We start from the raw sequence: 16,799 nt of genomic DNA, 5'->3' as shown, positions 1-16,799 counted from the left end.
GGCACCTTAGAGACTAACAAATTGATTTGAGCATAAGCTTTCGTGAGCTACAGCTCACTTCCCAGCTATTGTCTCTCTTTCCAAGTGGCCAACCCTCTTTTTCTAGTGCCTCCGCTTCCACTTCTTCAGTTAGTGAAGGCCCAGCCCTATCGCTTTATTGTCGGAATGCTGTTGAAATATTCTGTCATTGTCTTCTCAGGCATGGCCTCCGGCAACATGTGGGAGCCACGTTAATACTTCTAACTATAAAACAACAATATTATTTTGGAGGAATTTTAAATCATAATTTGGCTGGCCTAAAAAGGGAAGGAATGATAAGTAATCACTGTTTTTTTCTCTTTCTACTAAGTGTCAGAGCAAACTAACGCTGCTAGGAATAGAAACACTTCCAGAATCAGATGCTCAGGTAAGTCCATCTTTTCTGTACTGAGTGGACAATTTTTAGTTTTCTATCAGACAAATACCAATGATCTTGCTTTTTTAGGAAATAGGCTAACATTCTTCACTTACCCTCTACAAAGTAGTCTCCTTTATCCTTATTGACTCAGTTAATAATGTGTGAACATTTTACTCTCCGAGTATGCTCATATGCAGCAATTGCAGGAAAGTTGCATTTAAATTTACCAAATTGATTATGGGCAAAGCTAGCCAACCAACTTGACTGACTATTTAATGTTGTCCCTAGCAAAATATGGGGATAGGCAGGTCTTTCTAACAGCCGTTTGTGCGTGTTGATTTCTAAGGAATGGGAGAAGGCTTTAATGGACCTGTTCGTTGGGGAAGGTTTGTCTTGTGCTGAGTTGTTTTTTTTGTGGGTAGGTGGGTGGGGGGGAGGGGACGACGACCTGAGAGATTATGTATAGAAGTATTTTATTGTCTGCTCTGTTTACTTGGGAATACTGTTTACTTGGGAACTCTGCTCCACAGCTGCTCCCTGTTCATGGCTGTTTTAAGGAAGCAGAAATAGTTGAGTAATGCGGCCACAAACTAGGAAACTGGACATCAAAGGAGCAAGTTTGAGCATGTGGGAATGGACTCCTTGGTCCTTATAGTGTTTGGGAGGGTAGGATAAGCTCTGACCATTCATAAGGTGGATGTTGAGTCCTAATCTGTTATATGTTTTTATAAACTTTATTCATGCACCCAGAGCTCTGGAAAGGAGTAGTTTTATAAATGGTAAAATACCAGGGGAGCTAATCCTGGGCCGAGTGGAGAACAAGTATTTGACAAAATAACACTTCTGTTTTACAATTCTCCATGTGTAAGTTACTTAAGGATGCAATAACACAAAGTAGATGTATAAAATACAGTCAGACTGTTCCATTTGTTAATCAAAATTAAATATGCTACAAAAATTATTTCTGGACAAATAGAATCTGTATTTCTTGAATAAAACCCATATTAATTAAAATTTGTTTTTACCTTCATATATCAACTTCTTAATAGAAATAAAATAATAGTTTAACACACAGTTCATATATTTATATAAAATAGAGTCAGGAAATGTAGCTCATGAAACAAATGTATAAAATATGTTTTCCCATCGTAGAAGTCGGGGGGGGGGGGGGGGCGGAATCTCTCCAGTATAAATAAAAATTAATTGTGGGGATAAAAACAAAACTCTGGTCTTGAGTTTAGGAAGTGTGAAGAAGTTTCTACAATATCCATGCAATTATTTTTTCTTTCTGTCATCAACTCAAGAAAACACTTTCTTCTTTCAATGTAGAGATGTGCGTGGTATTTGAGCTTGCAGGGTGAGACAATGAGCAAATGGGACTACAAGGATAGCACTTCTTGACATGCTGAAGATGTAGTCGTCTTGGTGGTTGCACATTTCTGTTTCCTTCTCATCCCCTCCAGGCACAGGGGCTAGTCCTGCTAACACCTTTGCTTTATCTCCTATCCACATGTGACAGATGAGAAGGAAGACTGTGCATGTATGTTGGTCTGCTTTCAGTGGTTAATGGAACCAGAAAGGTTCCAGAGACCTCTGAGAGAATTTGTTCCCCCAACAGACAATTTCTTTATGGTTTTTGTAGGCCTTTATAATATTCTTTTCCCCTCTACCGTTGATGAGAAGACCCCCTAGACACCTTTGTTCACAGATGATATGCAACAAATGAGGCAAGAGGAAAGCTGGTTAGAGTGTAGAATTCTTGCACAGGGGCCGCTTGATTGTAGCATCAACTACTATATTTTTTAACTCCTGTACAGAAGTCAAAGAAAAAATTGTTTTCCTTCACTATAGTATCTGCAAAATCTCAGGCAGCCAATTTGTTCCATGTTGTAGATGGGCTAGTTAATCTGGACTCAGCTGGTCTGAGCCACTCTTTTGTGAGGAAATTTCTTCTTATTTTCAGACAAAATTGATCATATTAGGGGTGTGCTATCTGTTACTGTGCTGGCAGACCATAAGAATGGCCAGACTGGGTCAGACCAATGGTCCATCTAGCCAAGTATCCTGTCTTCCAACCGTGGCGAATGCCAGGTGCTTCAGAGGGAATGAACAGAACAGGTAATCATCGAGTGATCCATCCCCTGTCATCCACTTCCAGCTTCTGGCAGTCAGAGGCTAGGGACACTCAGAGCATGGGTTTGCATCCCTGACCAGCTTGGCTAATAGCCATCCATGGACTTATATTCTGTGAATTTATCTATTTCTTTTTTGAACCCCATTATAGTTTTGGCCTTCAAAACATCCCCTGACAATGAGTTCCACAGGTTGACGTGCTTTGTGTGAAGAAGTACTTCCTTTTGTTTGTTTTAAACCTGTTACCTATTGATTTCATTCGGTGACCCCTGGTTCTTGTGTCATATAAAGAAGTAAATATCACTTCCTTATTCATTCTGTAGACCTCAATCGTATCCCCCTTTAGTTGTTTCTTTTCCAATTTGAAAAGTCCCAGTTTTTCAAATCTCATACAGAAGCTGTTCCATACCCATAATTAAGGCTTTGTTTTAGTCACAGGTATTTTAGTAATAGTCATGGACAGGTCATGGGCAGTAAGCAAAAATTCACATCCTGTGACCTGTCCATGACTTGTACTATATACCCCTGACTAAATCCTGGGTGCTGCGAGTTCTGGAGGTGGGGAGGAAGGCTGGTAGGCTCCCTACCTGGCTCCTCACGGCGCTCCCTGGAAGCAGCGACATGTCCCTCCCTCCCTTAGCTCCTTGCTCTGTGCACTGCAACCACCCCAAGTGCTGGTTCCGCAGCTCCCATTGGCTGGGAATGGCAGCCAGTGGGAGCTGCAGGGGCAGTGCCTGCGGGCAGAGGCAGCATGCAGAGCTAGGAGCTGAGTTAGGGAGGGAGGTGTTGCTTTTTCTAGGGAGCCCCCCAAGGTAAGTGCCACCCAGAGCCCTCACCCCCTCCTGTGCCCCAAACCCCAGCCCTGGGCCCCCTCCCACACCCAATCTCCTGCTGCTGCTGGGGACGGTGGCCTGAGACTGCCCCAGCAGCAACTGGTGTGGTTGGCCCAGGAGCTGCCTGAGCTGCTCAGGCTCAGGCCCAGGCCCCTAGGCCAGCCACATCGGCCGCTTCAGAAGTCATGGAGGTCCTGGAAAGTCACAGAATCTGTGACAAATTTGCAGCCTTACCCATAATCTTGCCCCCCACCCCTCTTCTCTGTACCTTCTCCAGTTCTAATGTATCTTTTGAGGTGGGGTGACCAGAACTGCACGTAGTATTCAAGATGTGGGCATACCATGGATTTGTATAGTGGCATTATGATATTTTCTGTTTTTATTATCTATCCCTTTCCTAATGGTTCCTAACATTGTTAGCTTTTTTGACTGCCACTGCACATTGAATGGATGTTTTCAGAGAGCCAGCCACAATGACTCCAAGATCTCGTTCTTGAGTGGTAATAGCTAAATTAGATCCCATAATTTTGTATGTATCGGTGGGATTGTGTTTTCCAATGTGCATTATTTTGCGTTTATCAACATTGAATTCCACCTGACATTTTGTTGCCCAATCACCTAGTTTTATGAGATCCCTTTGTAACTCTTCGCAGTCTGCTTTAGACTTAACTATCTTGAATAATTTTGTATTGTCTGCAAATTTTGCTACCTCACAATTTACTCTGTTTTCCAGATCATTTATGAATATGTTGAACAGTACTGGTCCCAGTACAGAATGTTGCGGGACACCACTATTTATCTCTCTCTTCTAAAAACTGGCTATTTATTCCTATCCTTTGTTTTCTGATTTTGAACCAGTTACTGATCCACGAGAAGACCTTCCCTTTTATCCCATGACTGCTTACTTTGCTGAAGAGCCTTTGGTGAGGGATCTTGTCAAAAGCTTTCTGAAAGTCCAAGTACACTATATTCACTGGATCACCCTTGTCCATATGTCTGTTGACCCTCTCACAAAGAATTCTAATAGATTGGTGAGGCATGATTTCTCTTTACAGAAAACATGTTCAATCTTCCCCAACAAATTGTGTTCGTCTATGTGTCTGATAATTCTGTTTTGTACTATAGTTTCAACCAAATTCCCTCGTATTGAAGTTAGGCTTACCAGCCTGTGATTGCCAGGATCGTCTTTGGAAACGTTAAAAAAAAATTGATGTCACATTGGCTGCTCTTCAGGCATCTGGTATAGAAGCTTATTTAAATGATAGCTTACTTACCTCAGTTACAAGAAGTCCGGTGGCACCGTAAAGACTAACAGATTTATTTGGGCATAAGCTTTTGTGGGTAAAAAACCCACATCTGAAGAAGTGGGTTTTTTACCCACAAAAGTTTATGCCCAAATAAATCTGTTAGTCTTTAAGGTGCCACCAGACTCCTTGTTGTTTTTGTGGATACAGACTTACATGGTTACCCCCTGATACTTGATACCACAGTTAGTAGTTCTGCAATTTTATATTTGAAAGACAAAAATCTTGAGGAGACAGAAGGCCTAATCTTTGCTAGAATTTCAGTTAGTGGGGTGTCCACTGAGGTACCAGAAATGTTGAGAGAGGGTAGACTGCCTTTTGTTTTAGATAGCTTTAGTATAGCCTCTGCTCAAGAAGTCATAGGTTGATATTTATATGGCCATTTATTGCCAGTATCCCATCTTCCGTTAGAGTAAGTATATGGATATGGTTATAGTGAGAGAAATCTCACAGCATCCAGATGCCTTTGGTCTCTGACTCTTGTCAGTCTGTGTATAAACCTGGCTTTGGCATAGTGAATGCATTGACTGGATTGGTTGATGGATGGAAATCAGGTATCCATGCTGGTATTTTTAGATCTGTCATTTGATGCCATTGATCATGAGTTGATGTTGATGGGGTGCCTTCCAGCGGCCTTGTTCTTTCATCTAGGAGAAATCACAGTGGGTAGTTGTGGGTGATTGCTCCTCTTCCTAAAGGGCTCTTGAGTGATGGATACTATCCTGGCACCCTTCCTGTTTCAACGTGTATATAGAATTTAAAAGGATTACAAAGCAGGCTCAGGGTATCGTGTTCTCAGTACACTAATGACACCCAACAGTATGTGTCTATCTCATCCAACTTGGCAATGATGTGGTTTAGTATCTCAGCCAACAAGCAGTTGAGATTGGAACATAGATCAGAGTGAAACTCTACCCGTACAAGACTGATGTGATGATGGTGGAGGTAATGGAACTAGAGAGTGCTTCCATCATTGGCCGTCAGAGTTTGCAACTTTGGGGGGTGATGTTAGCCTTTCAGCTGCTTTAGATGATCATATTATAGCAGTAACCTGTCTACTTTTTATCATCTGCAGCTGGCAAAATGGTCGTGAACTTTTCTTTCAGATGCCAACTTTGCCACTGTTGTCAATGCCTTTGTCACTTCAAGATTAGATTATTGTAATGTGCTCTATTTGGGACTTCACTTTTATTAAGCAGGGCACATGATAACCGTGCTTTGGGATCTGCCTGGCTTCCTGTTGCTCATGATCTGTAAAGATTTTAATGGCCTGGAACCTGCCTGCGTGAGAGAGTGCCTCTTCTCCTGCAACGTACTGCCCCAACTGCAGTCACTGGAGGCACTCAAATTATAATCCTCTACTTATAAAAGAAAGGGTGTTGCCAGCAGGGCATTCTCTATGAGGGCCCTGCAACTTTGGAACATGCTCCCCATCCAAAATAGATTTTATGACCACATAGGCGCACTGAAAAAGCCAATTGTCTGATAGGGCTTGAGGGGAAGAATAAGGGTGGGTGTTCCTTAGTATGATTTGGGTAAGGGGCTTTTCTGGAATTTTTCTTTTTTAGTGTCTGTTGCTGAAGTAAATTATCTCTGATTATTTTAAGACTACTGGCTGGCAGAGTTTATTTGTATATTAGTACTGTAAGTACTCAGATTTTTATATGTGCATTCTTCATGTCAAATATAAATAAAGACCTGATAAGGGAATTGGCTGATTCTGTGATCAGAGACAGTGCTACAGTATTGCAGAAGAATGGGCATTGCCTATCCTATGAAAGTAACTTTCTAGGCAAGATATTTGTATGACAGCTATATTTACTATTCCCCCCCGCCCTTCGGTTAAAACTACTATAATGGGTTCTCTCAAGCTGTGAAAAGCTGACCTTAATTTGTCAGTTCCTGATATTTTTATTATGTGAACTTGGCTGATGATTCATAGTGCGTCTTAATCTTGAATTTTTTTAGCTGCGCGAAAGCCAAATTGAGTCTGCCCTACCTTTTATGGAATGCATGATCATTACAGTAGCTTTTGTACTTAAATGTATACTTCATTTATTACTAAATTACTTTTTTTAAAAAACTGCAAAAGCCTGTACCTTTCTTACTGTATTTAAATGCTCTGGAAATAGAGGAAAGTATTACTGTTTCATGTCTCCTGCCACTGGGAATGGCAAACATTTTGATAAATGGAAGCAAAGATTGTTTAGCTTCATTTTTCATATGATCTCCTGAAATGGTGTTTTGTATTTTCCAGCTGCAGTTTCTCAGTGTATCTCAACAGCAGCAGTACACTAGGGGGCTGATTTGCCCTTTCTTCAGCAGCTGAACACTACTATAATAAAGCTCTGTTAAGTTAGAGGAGTAGTCCTGTAGTGGGGCAGCTGCTCCACTCCTGGAGAACAGGTTAAAACAGCCAAACTAGGCTGATTGGAGTAGCAGTCGCAGCTGAGGCCAGCTCAGTTGGGGCCCAGCTGGCCCTGATAGCAGGGCTGTGGGCCAGAAGCTGGAGGAGTCTCACTCTAGCCCAGGAGTGGGAAGGGCTAGCTGCCTGAGAGCGAGGTACCTGAAGTGGAGTAGTGCTGGGGAATAGGGCAAGGGAGCTGGGGAACTCCAGCCTGGTAAACCCCCAGGCTGCAGGCCTTGGTGAAGGTCTACACAGGTACTGGGGTTTCAGAGGTGCAGCCGGGGTTAGGCAGAGGGAGCTGGTCCAACCTCCTTGCCAATGATGAGTGGCAATTACAAACTGCAGTCTGCCCCAGTGAGTGGGGGCTACCTGATGACTGGCAGTAGCCACTGAGGCAAGGTGGGTTTAGAGGATTGGGGGTTCCCCTGGGAGGGGAGACTCAGAGTGACGGGGTACTGCTGGGGCAGAACCCTCAGATAAAGGGCACCGGGTCCAGGAGGGACATAGGGCCAGCGGCAGGCGAGACACCAGCCGCAGAGGGTGCTCCATACGTTGGAGAGCTAATTCCCTGATGACCAGCAGGAGGCGCTGCACCGGTGAGTCATCGCTTTGCTACAAGTCCTTTTTACACAGATACAAATATGTAGGCCCTCACACATAAAGTGAAGACTTAAAAATTTGGATTTTGAATTGCTATAAGATAAGAGGTAGTATACTTAAATGTTTTAAAAGTTGTCATGGATGCTACTAACTTGTGTTCTGTGACCTGCATTGGCTGCCTGTTAGTTTCCAGATTGATTTTTAAGTTGTTGGTTTTGATTTAGAAAAGACTGGAACCTACCTGTCAAAGAAGCCACCTATCTCTCTCTCCATGACATTACTGCCACAGTTTTCCTCAGTGATCTGGAAGTAAATCTGAAATCACTGCTGATAAAACTTGCAGATGACATGGTTGTTGGAGTGGTAAATAATAATGATGAGCACAAGGGAGTCATACAGAACAATCTGTATTCCTTGGTAAGCTAGGCCCATTCAGACAAAATGCAAAGCTTGACAGCTAGGAACAAGGCCATACCTACAGAACAGGGTAGGAGACTGTATCCTGGAAAATAGTGACACTGAAAAGGATTTAGGGGTCAGGATGGACAAGCAGTTCAACATGAGATCCCAGTGTGGTGGTGATGCAAAAAGAGCTAATCCGAGCCTTGGATCTATAAGCAGTGGTGTAGAAGTGAGGAGGTGATTTTACCTCTGTATATGGCCTTGGTGAAACTGGTGATAGAGTACTGTATACAGTTCTGGTGTCCAGATTTTAAAAGGAATGTTGACAAATTGGAGAGGGTGCAGAGAATAGCCACAAAAATTATTCAAGGCTATGGAAAGTGCTTTACAGTGAGAGGTTTAAAGAGCTTAATCTGGTTAGTTTATCAAACAGAAGTTTGAGAGGTGACTTAATTATAGTATACAAGTACATCATAGGAAGAAAATATCAGGTGCTCGGAGTATTTTAATCTAGAATGGCTGGAAGCTGAAGCCAGACAAATTCAAATTTTAACAGTGAGAGTGATAAACCATAGGAACCAACTACCAAAGGAAATGGTGAATTCTCCATCTTCTGTTGTAATCAAATCAAGACAGGATGTCTTTCCGGAAGACATGCTTTAGCCAGCCACAAGTTATGCTTTAATCAAACACAAGTTATTAGATTCAATACAGGGTAACTGAGTAAAATCTATAGTCTGTGATACACAGGTCCAATTAGATCAGCGTTTCTCAAATGCAACCACTGTGGCTTTTCTTGCGGCTACAGCCTCCTGGGCTCTATTTGGGTGAGGCTGGGGGTGGGGCAGCAGCAAAGCACCATCTCCTCTCCTGGGGCTGCCTGCCGGGTTTGGTCCCTACCCCCCTCCGGAGCCATAAACACTGTAGGAGCAAGCAACCAGTGTGAGTTCCCCACCTTTCCAGGAGCAGTATGTCCCGGGCTTCAGGCTTCCGCCCTAGGGTGGTGGGAAGCAGGCTCTCTCCCCCAGCCGCAGGGCTTTGGGCTCCATCCCTGGACTCACCCCCCCGCCATCACCTTGACCCCCTGTGCTTCCTCCAGACCCCCCATTGGCCCTCACCCCCCTGCCTCCTTACCCGCCTCCTCATCCAGGGCTTAATTTGTCCTCCAGCATGCCAGGGCTCAGTAAGTCTGCTGTGAAAAGTGATATTAACCAATATACAAATATCACTTTTCACAGTAGCAGACTTACTAACTAGCAATCTAAAGAAAATAACACGCAAAGCACCTTATTTTTGTTTCTAATCTGTTTAGGTCCAGTAAAGAAGAGAGACAACTGTACTTTATTTTTATGATTGAGTCTGCCAAAAAAAAACAACCCTACATAAATAAATTACAATGATCTGGACATGTATATGTGCACAGTTATTTGTTTTTCCCAAAGTTAATTAAGTATTTTAGGAAAAAATTCTCAGAGCTGCAACCAGCAAGATTTGATGGCCGCACTCTGAGGCCACCAAAAAATATGTTGAGAGAACCCCTGTATTAGAAAATCTAATGGTCCTTTCTGACCTTAAACTTTATCAGTCATAGTTGGCAGAGTGTTCTCCATTAGGATCCTGGGCTTTTCCTGTCCAGGTCGTAACAACCCAAATTTGTCACTTTTCAGGGCATGCTGGAAGGCTGCCTTTTCTTCCTAGTTCATGAGGAAATGGAAGATAGCTACAGCTGGGCGTGGGGCTCTGGAGATTGTGTGTGGGGTTGATTGATTTCAGTTATACTTATGTTGTCACTCTTACTTGAGCTGATCTGGTGGACTTGACAGGTCTCTTTGTTTTAGTGTATTTTTTAAAAAATATTGTCAAGGGCACTCAGAGCACTGGGTTGGGTGATCTTTTACTTTAGTCTGTATAAATCTAAATAATTAACTTCTAAGTAGTTGTTGTACATTATCAAAGCAAATAGACTGCAAGCAATAGTGATTCTAAAAACTAGTAAAATATGCTCCATTGTACCTTCCAGATTCTTCCTCATGGAATACTAAATCATTTTTTACCATGTTGTGTCTCATCGTACTCAAATACTATTCAGCACATTTCAAGAGTTAGCTTTTAAATACTCTTTTTTTTTCTTCTTCTTGTTTTACAGCTTTCCTTGTTAATGATGCGAGTGAAGGCTTTAACAGCAGAGTATAATCAGTGGCAGAAACGAAGTCCTGAGAGTAAGGATTTTTATTAATATTTTTATAGACTTTGTTTAAAACCAAAGTTTATATGATTATCTTGGATTTACAACATCTCGTTTATCCAAGTATCTGAGTGTGCATATGTAGAATATTTATATTGCATGCATCATCACACCTAGGTACCTTGCAGAAATTAAAATGAACTACAGTTCTGCCTACAATAGTGTCCTTCCACTTTTGTCTCTGTGCTTTCTTCCTTGTAGCACCGACATCTGAGTTGGCACCTGTTGAAATGATTGAGGCAGTTCACAACTTAGAGCTACTGTTTCTCTCTCTCTTAAGGCTATGTCTACACTACGACTTATGTCAGCAAAATTTGTGTGTCTCAGGACTGTGAAAAAACACTTCTGAGTGACATAAATTTCACTGGCATAAGTGGTCATTGCACAGGGCAATGTCAGCAGGAGAGCTTTCTCCCGTCAGCATAGAGCAGCTACATGAGATATCTTAACAGCGGTGCAGCTGCATCAGTACAGCTGTATCGTTGTAAGCTCTCTAGTGTAAACATAGCCTAACACACTCCCTTTCATTAGAATGGGATTTGTTGGTGTTCAGCACTCCTAAAACTCAGGCCACCAAAGATGTGAATAATATTCCAGGAGGTTAACAATAAGCCTCTATACAATTTCTGAAGAGCCTCCAACAAGAATTCTGGCCTTTAGAATTTAGAAATTACAGGAGCGTTCTGGCAGAAAACTCCTGTTGCTGTTGAGGGCTTATAGGTAACCAATACCCTGAAATGCATCCAACGTTGGATTCAGAAGCAGTGCAAAACATTTATGACATGTGTGGTGTGTTCATGTTGGCCTGCTCCAGTCAAGAAATGGACTGTCATAGTGTCTACTAGCTGAAATTTTCAAGATAACTTTGCGGGTAACCCAATTACAGTACATTACAATATCCTTTTTGGATTTAGAGTTCAGACACCAGGCCAAACAAAGGTAGAGGTACTTTGGGCCATTACAGCCTTTTGGGAATCCAAGAGCAGCTACTGATCCAGTAATTCTGTAACATTTGCAGATCCCCTGAGATAAAGGGTATGCATCCTTCCTGTGTTCTTAGGAGTCATTATCAGACAAAATATGCATAGCCCTATTAATTCTTCAGGATGCCGTCTTCTACCCACCAGCTTTGGCCTTAATTGCGTTGTAGTTAACTTGCTTTTTACCCAAGACCCTAATTTGGCCAGGCACTGGAAAAGCAACATCCAACAGAATCTATTTGACAGGAAGACACAAAACTGAATATCCTCTGATGGTACTATAGCCCAAAATGTCATCGTCTTCTCCACAATGGAAGATTGGATCTGGATAGAACAGATTAATTCTTAGTCGGCAACGGTCCTTTTTCCATACAAGCTTATTTTAGAATTTGTCTACATGAAGAAATTTAGCAGCATGATTATACTGGTATAGCTCTCCGCGTGCACTCTCTTATATCGGAATAAGAGGGCCTTTTTTACTTTAGCTTATGTTGCTTCCAGAGTGATTGGATCACAATGCAAACTGCATATCATGGCTTTCAACAGTTTATAACTCAGCAATAGCTGAACAGATTGTCATAGGAACAGCAATAGGCTCCTCTCCTCTGCTAAATTTCAGGTACCTATGGTGTACCTTGGAAGTGTTAGTTCTTCAAAGGAAGAATGAAAAGAAATTATAATGGAAAGTATTAGGCAACCTTAATTTAGGTGTTACTGCTGCTCCCTATTTAATATCAACAGAATAAATTTTAAATAGAATGTTTGTTTGTTTTTTTAAACTTTCCACAAGATATCAGAGCTTTGATTTTGTATTATTGTGCTGGGTACGAGTCCTAGTTATGGACCAAGACCTCATTGTGCTATGCACTGTACAAACACAGAACAAAAATACAGTCTCTACCCCAAAGAGTGTACAGTCTAAATATAAGACAAAACAACAGATGGATACAGACAGATGCAGGAGTACAAGAAATCAATGAGACTACATTGGTGGTAGGCAGTGGTCACGATATACCAGAACCTAACCATCTCTTCCTAAACTCACTACTTTTTTTTCTCCTTATATATAGAGGGTGATAAGAATTTCCATAATGGAAAAGCATCAGTAGTTTGTGGGGTCTGGGAACCTGTCTCAAGCGGTGATCAGTTCCAAATGCTTCAGATGAAGGGGTAGACCAAAATTAGACCATTGTACCAAATTGTGCAATACTATCCTATGGGGAATATTTCTTGTTGGCCACTGCTGCTGATCATCCTTGTAACATAAGGATTACAAGCACTTTTAATTTTTATTCTAGCTAAGATAACTGCTGATGTTTTTGTTACTATAAATATTTAATCATTTTTAAAACTTTAAGCTATTTGTGTTACAAAAATAGATTCTTGTGGCATTAAATATTTTTAGCATTATATTTGAGTATTGGCTCATAATGTTCTAATTTATTTGCACATGGTTAGATTTCTTATTACATACGTTAATTTTATAGTACAGAAATTTTGTGTGTATAATGTATAAATAACTTTGAGAGACAAGGTGGGTGAGGTAATATTACTTCACCCACCTTGTCTCTTTAATATCCTGGGACCAACACAGCTACAACTATATTCCATACAACATATAAATAACTTACCTTTTTGCAGTCGAGGCTTTCCCTTGTTACTTATAATTCTCTTTTGAGCCAATTCGTTGAAGAATGGGAGATGGGGGTTAACTTTGAGATGTCATAAGATTATGGCCATTATATGAAAATAAAGAACTACCATGCTTTCATTTTTCTGTGTCCGTCTGGAACTTTCTCATCGTACCTATCCCTCACTGTGTGAGAGAGAGCGAGAAGATGCTTCATTAATAGAAAATGCTGTCTGAATGTTGCTAAATATGGGATAGGAATATTAGTCAAGGTGCCACAACTCAATATTAGAGCCTGAATATCAGGCTTTCTTGAACCCTGCTGTATATTTTTAGCCATAACCAGTACAGTTACTATAATTGAGAGTCTGTCAGCATTTCCATTATAAACCTTGCTTTTGGGGGTTATAACTCGGCAGTTACAAATTTCATTGGGCACAATCTTGGCACGCAGGCTTGAATCCACAATGCAAATTTTTATTTTTGCAAGACTCTTTAGTCTCTTGTTCTTTCTGGGTTTCTGATACTCTATATATAGCTCTAGAGATGCTTAATCAGCTAAATTATAACTTTTTAACAAGCAGTTGGCACTTAAAATAGATTTGAATTTTTTTCTTTTCAAAATAAGAATTAACCACATTTTAAAGTTTTTATAAAAAAATATGTGGTCTATGTATAGTACCTTTTTTGTGTGCATAGTATCAATATTGTGCCAGATTCCTATCACTTGAATCGGAGTTTCCATACAAAGGCTTGCATAGTAATGATTCCTTGCATTGCTAACATCTGGTAGTATTTTGCATTGCAACCATGCTACACATTGGCGTGCTATTCCATTTGCAATCTCTAGGCTTGATTTTTTTGTACATTTTGTATGTAGGAATAAAACCACACACCAGGAAAAGGCTCCAACCAGTAGAAGATGCATCAGCATATATGCCTAATGACTAAAATTGCCTTTAGCACATCACCCCAGTGCTCCATGGTATGCACTGGCTCACCATTGAATACAGACCAATTCAAAGTCTCAATCCTGATATTCAGAGTCCTTCATAGAATTGGCCTTAGCTACTAAAGAGATTCCCTCTCCTTCTATAACCACGACCTCCACAAGTCATAACACAGGAGACAGAATTTACTGCATGTGGACTATTGAATTCTCTTCTGCAGGAGATTGTTACTTTTATTTTTAAATACTTGGTGGGCACTCAGATATTACAATTAAAGGAGCCATATAAGTACTTAGGTAGAAATGCTTAAAGTTGAAGGAAGTGGTAGGAAACAAGTGATTTGAATGGACTGAAGTGAATAATTCAAGATAGAAAGAAGAAAAGGAGTACTTGTGGCACCTTAGAGACTAACAAATTTATTTGAGCATAAGCTTTCGTGAGCTACAGCTCACTTAAAGGATTTCAGATCATCACAAACTGTAGAAAATTGGTTTCTTTGAATTCTTCATGTCAAATATCATGGACTGGAAGTTGGCCTATTGAAAGGGAAGAGCAGAACTCTGACTAAATGGATTCTGCATTTGAGACATTTTCAAGTCATTGTCATCACGAAATATAGCCATGATGATGATTAAAGTCACTGTACAGGGCCTCCAGTAGCTCTTCAACATCAGCTTAGTTCAGGGATGCTCTACTCATCTTTTGTATATATATGATTTTACTTCTTTCTCACATGCTCCTAATTCTTTATCTGACTTTTTTTTTTTTTAATCACACTTTAATTGAACACACTTTGGGTGCAGAAATCTTCCTTGTTTCAGTATCAGGTCATACTCTGATCGCTGCTGAAATCACTACTTCACAGTTTGTTCAATATTCATGGAAGTTTAACCAAACTTTTATTTAAAAATCTTTTAAAATAGATTTATTTTTGCAAATTTATCAAGCCCACCCTATATTTGGAAGACATCTAATGCTTCTATATGGGGAGCTATAATTTCTTTCCCTTTTAGTAAAAAGAAATCTTTATCACAGGAATTTCTTATGTTAGGATGAGATATTATGGATCTTGATGTCCAAATTGTGACATACAAATATGCTTCTGGTGATATAACGATTTGAAGCTGCTATAGTAGCTTTAATTTCTCTCATAACATAAAAAGTTGCAAATGCACGCTTTAGTTTCTCAAAATCCATGCTTTTATTCACATATAAGCAAAGCAGGGAGGATGATCGCATACCTAATCAACTCTTCAAATCTCCTGAAGGGGATTGATTACAAGATCTATCAAACAACCTGGAAGCTCTGAAATAATGAAATCTGAGATGATCTCTTGCATTTGCACCTTTTTAAAAAGAATCTCTCTTTCTGTGACAATCGGCTTTCTCCATAATTTAATTCATTTTTTAAAAATGATGTCCAATTACCTTTTCTTTCTATTGAACAAACTGGATTTTTTGAGTGAAGGGTGACTTTAGTGTAAACATAACCTAACACACGAAGTTCAGAAGGTTTTGGAGATAAGTATTATAAATGACTTCAGAATATGTTAATTGAACCCTTATGGAAGATTTTTTTTTTTTTTTAAACAAAGGGGGAGGGTCTTCTCATGTTCTTCTAATTACCTCAGTTTCTCTTATTCTTAAAAAAGACTTAAACCCTGAGAAAGGTGTCTTGTGTCAAACAATCTTCTTACATAACTTGGATTTAAAATGTTTTGCAAAAACTTGGGCTTGTAGGCTGGAGGAAGTTCTGTCATACCTATTGATCAGACAAGTTTTATTAAAATTGGAATTCAGTTTGTGATATTTGTGGAGTAATGTGTGCAGTTTGGACCATGGGGGAAATTGATATTAAAACAATATTTTCCTCAGTGCAGATTAGACATTTGATAGGGCCAGTCTTTTGAGATTTGACTTTATCCCTATGATAATGCTAATGGTATGTCTTCCTCAAAAGTCAGACCTGTTTATTTTGCTAAATTTATTAATTGTTTGTTTTTCCTGGTTTTTTTAATATAATCAGTTTTATTTTTCAGTAATCTCCACCAATCCAGATGTCCTGGTAGCATTAGGAAAGGAAGAGGTAAGTGTCTTACTACCAAGTAATGAACTATCTTCTTACAAGTGGGTGGTTGTTTTGTTTTTTTGGGGGGTGTGGGGGTAGGTTTAGGAGTTTCTTTTCATATGATTGGCTAGCCATAAGAAATTTGTGTGTGCTTATTTGAGCACTATTAATTTTTTAATTTGCTTTTTCCTGAACTTTGTTGTAAGTACTGAATATTTTTAGTTGTAGTGAAAATGATCTTTTTAATAGAACTTACTATACGGTGTCTTTTATGTTTAAGATATGATTTTTTAAAAATAATGTACTGTGCAGAAGAGGCAGTAGTCTTAGTTCTAGAGTTTTGTAGGAATAATATATGCAAATACCTATTTGAGTTCTTCCAGACTGGGGGAGAAAGGACAAATAAAGAATGTTAGTGGTAGCATTTCAATATATTGGTTGGACATTGGTATGTAACTTTAGCTGGGAATATTCTTGTGGCTATAACGTTGAAATGAATAGTTATACTTTGGCTAACACATAAAGACACATTTAGATTATATGGGTTTTGTTTAAAAATAACTTTTGCTTCACCTACCTTTTTGGTTTGGCTACCTCCCAGAAACTTTCCTCTGCCTTGTGTCAGTCAGGCCAGGGAACCAAACTGCCAATACAAGTGCTCTTTTAACAAAAAGATTGGCTATGTCTTTTCCTTTGAGTGAATATCCTCTCCACTACATGTTTGGTTTGACATTCCGTTTTGTGGTTAGCTTAGCTGAGGGATACAACATTTCTCATAAATCCTGTATATATAAAACCCTTCTGCTCCTTGGGAATATTTTCTGTATTTCATTTGTACTTGTTGTGAGCG

At 40.0% G+C, this 16,799-nt stretch overlaps 1 protein-coding gene across 1 annotated transcript in view; it reads left to right on the top strand.

Moving 5' to 3' along the window:
* Positions 1-16,799, top strand: part of CENPK (centromere protein K) — a 50,130-nt gene that overhangs the window by 16,284 nt on the left and 17,047 nt on the right. Inside the window, exons 4-6 of the mRNA XM_077816936.1 lie at positions 350-406; positions 10,223-10,295; positions 15,921-15,967. Of these exons, the coding sequence (XP_077673062.1) occupies positions 350-406; positions 10,223-10,295; positions 15,921-15,967 (177 nt within the window). The remainder of the gene's footprint in view (positions 1-349; positions 407-10,222; positions 10,296-15,920; positions 15,968-16,799) is intronic.

Source organism: Eretmochelys imbricata, chromosome 5 (assembly GCF_965152235.1).
Source record: "Eretmochelys imbricata isolate rEreImb1 chromosome 5, rEreImb1.hap1, whole genome shotgun sequence".
Taxonomy (NCBI): domain Eukaryota; kingdom Metazoa; phylum Chordata; order Testudines; family Cheloniidae; genus Eretmochelys; species Eretmochelys imbricata.
This window is presented reverse-complemented; position numbering and strand designations above follow the sequence as displayed.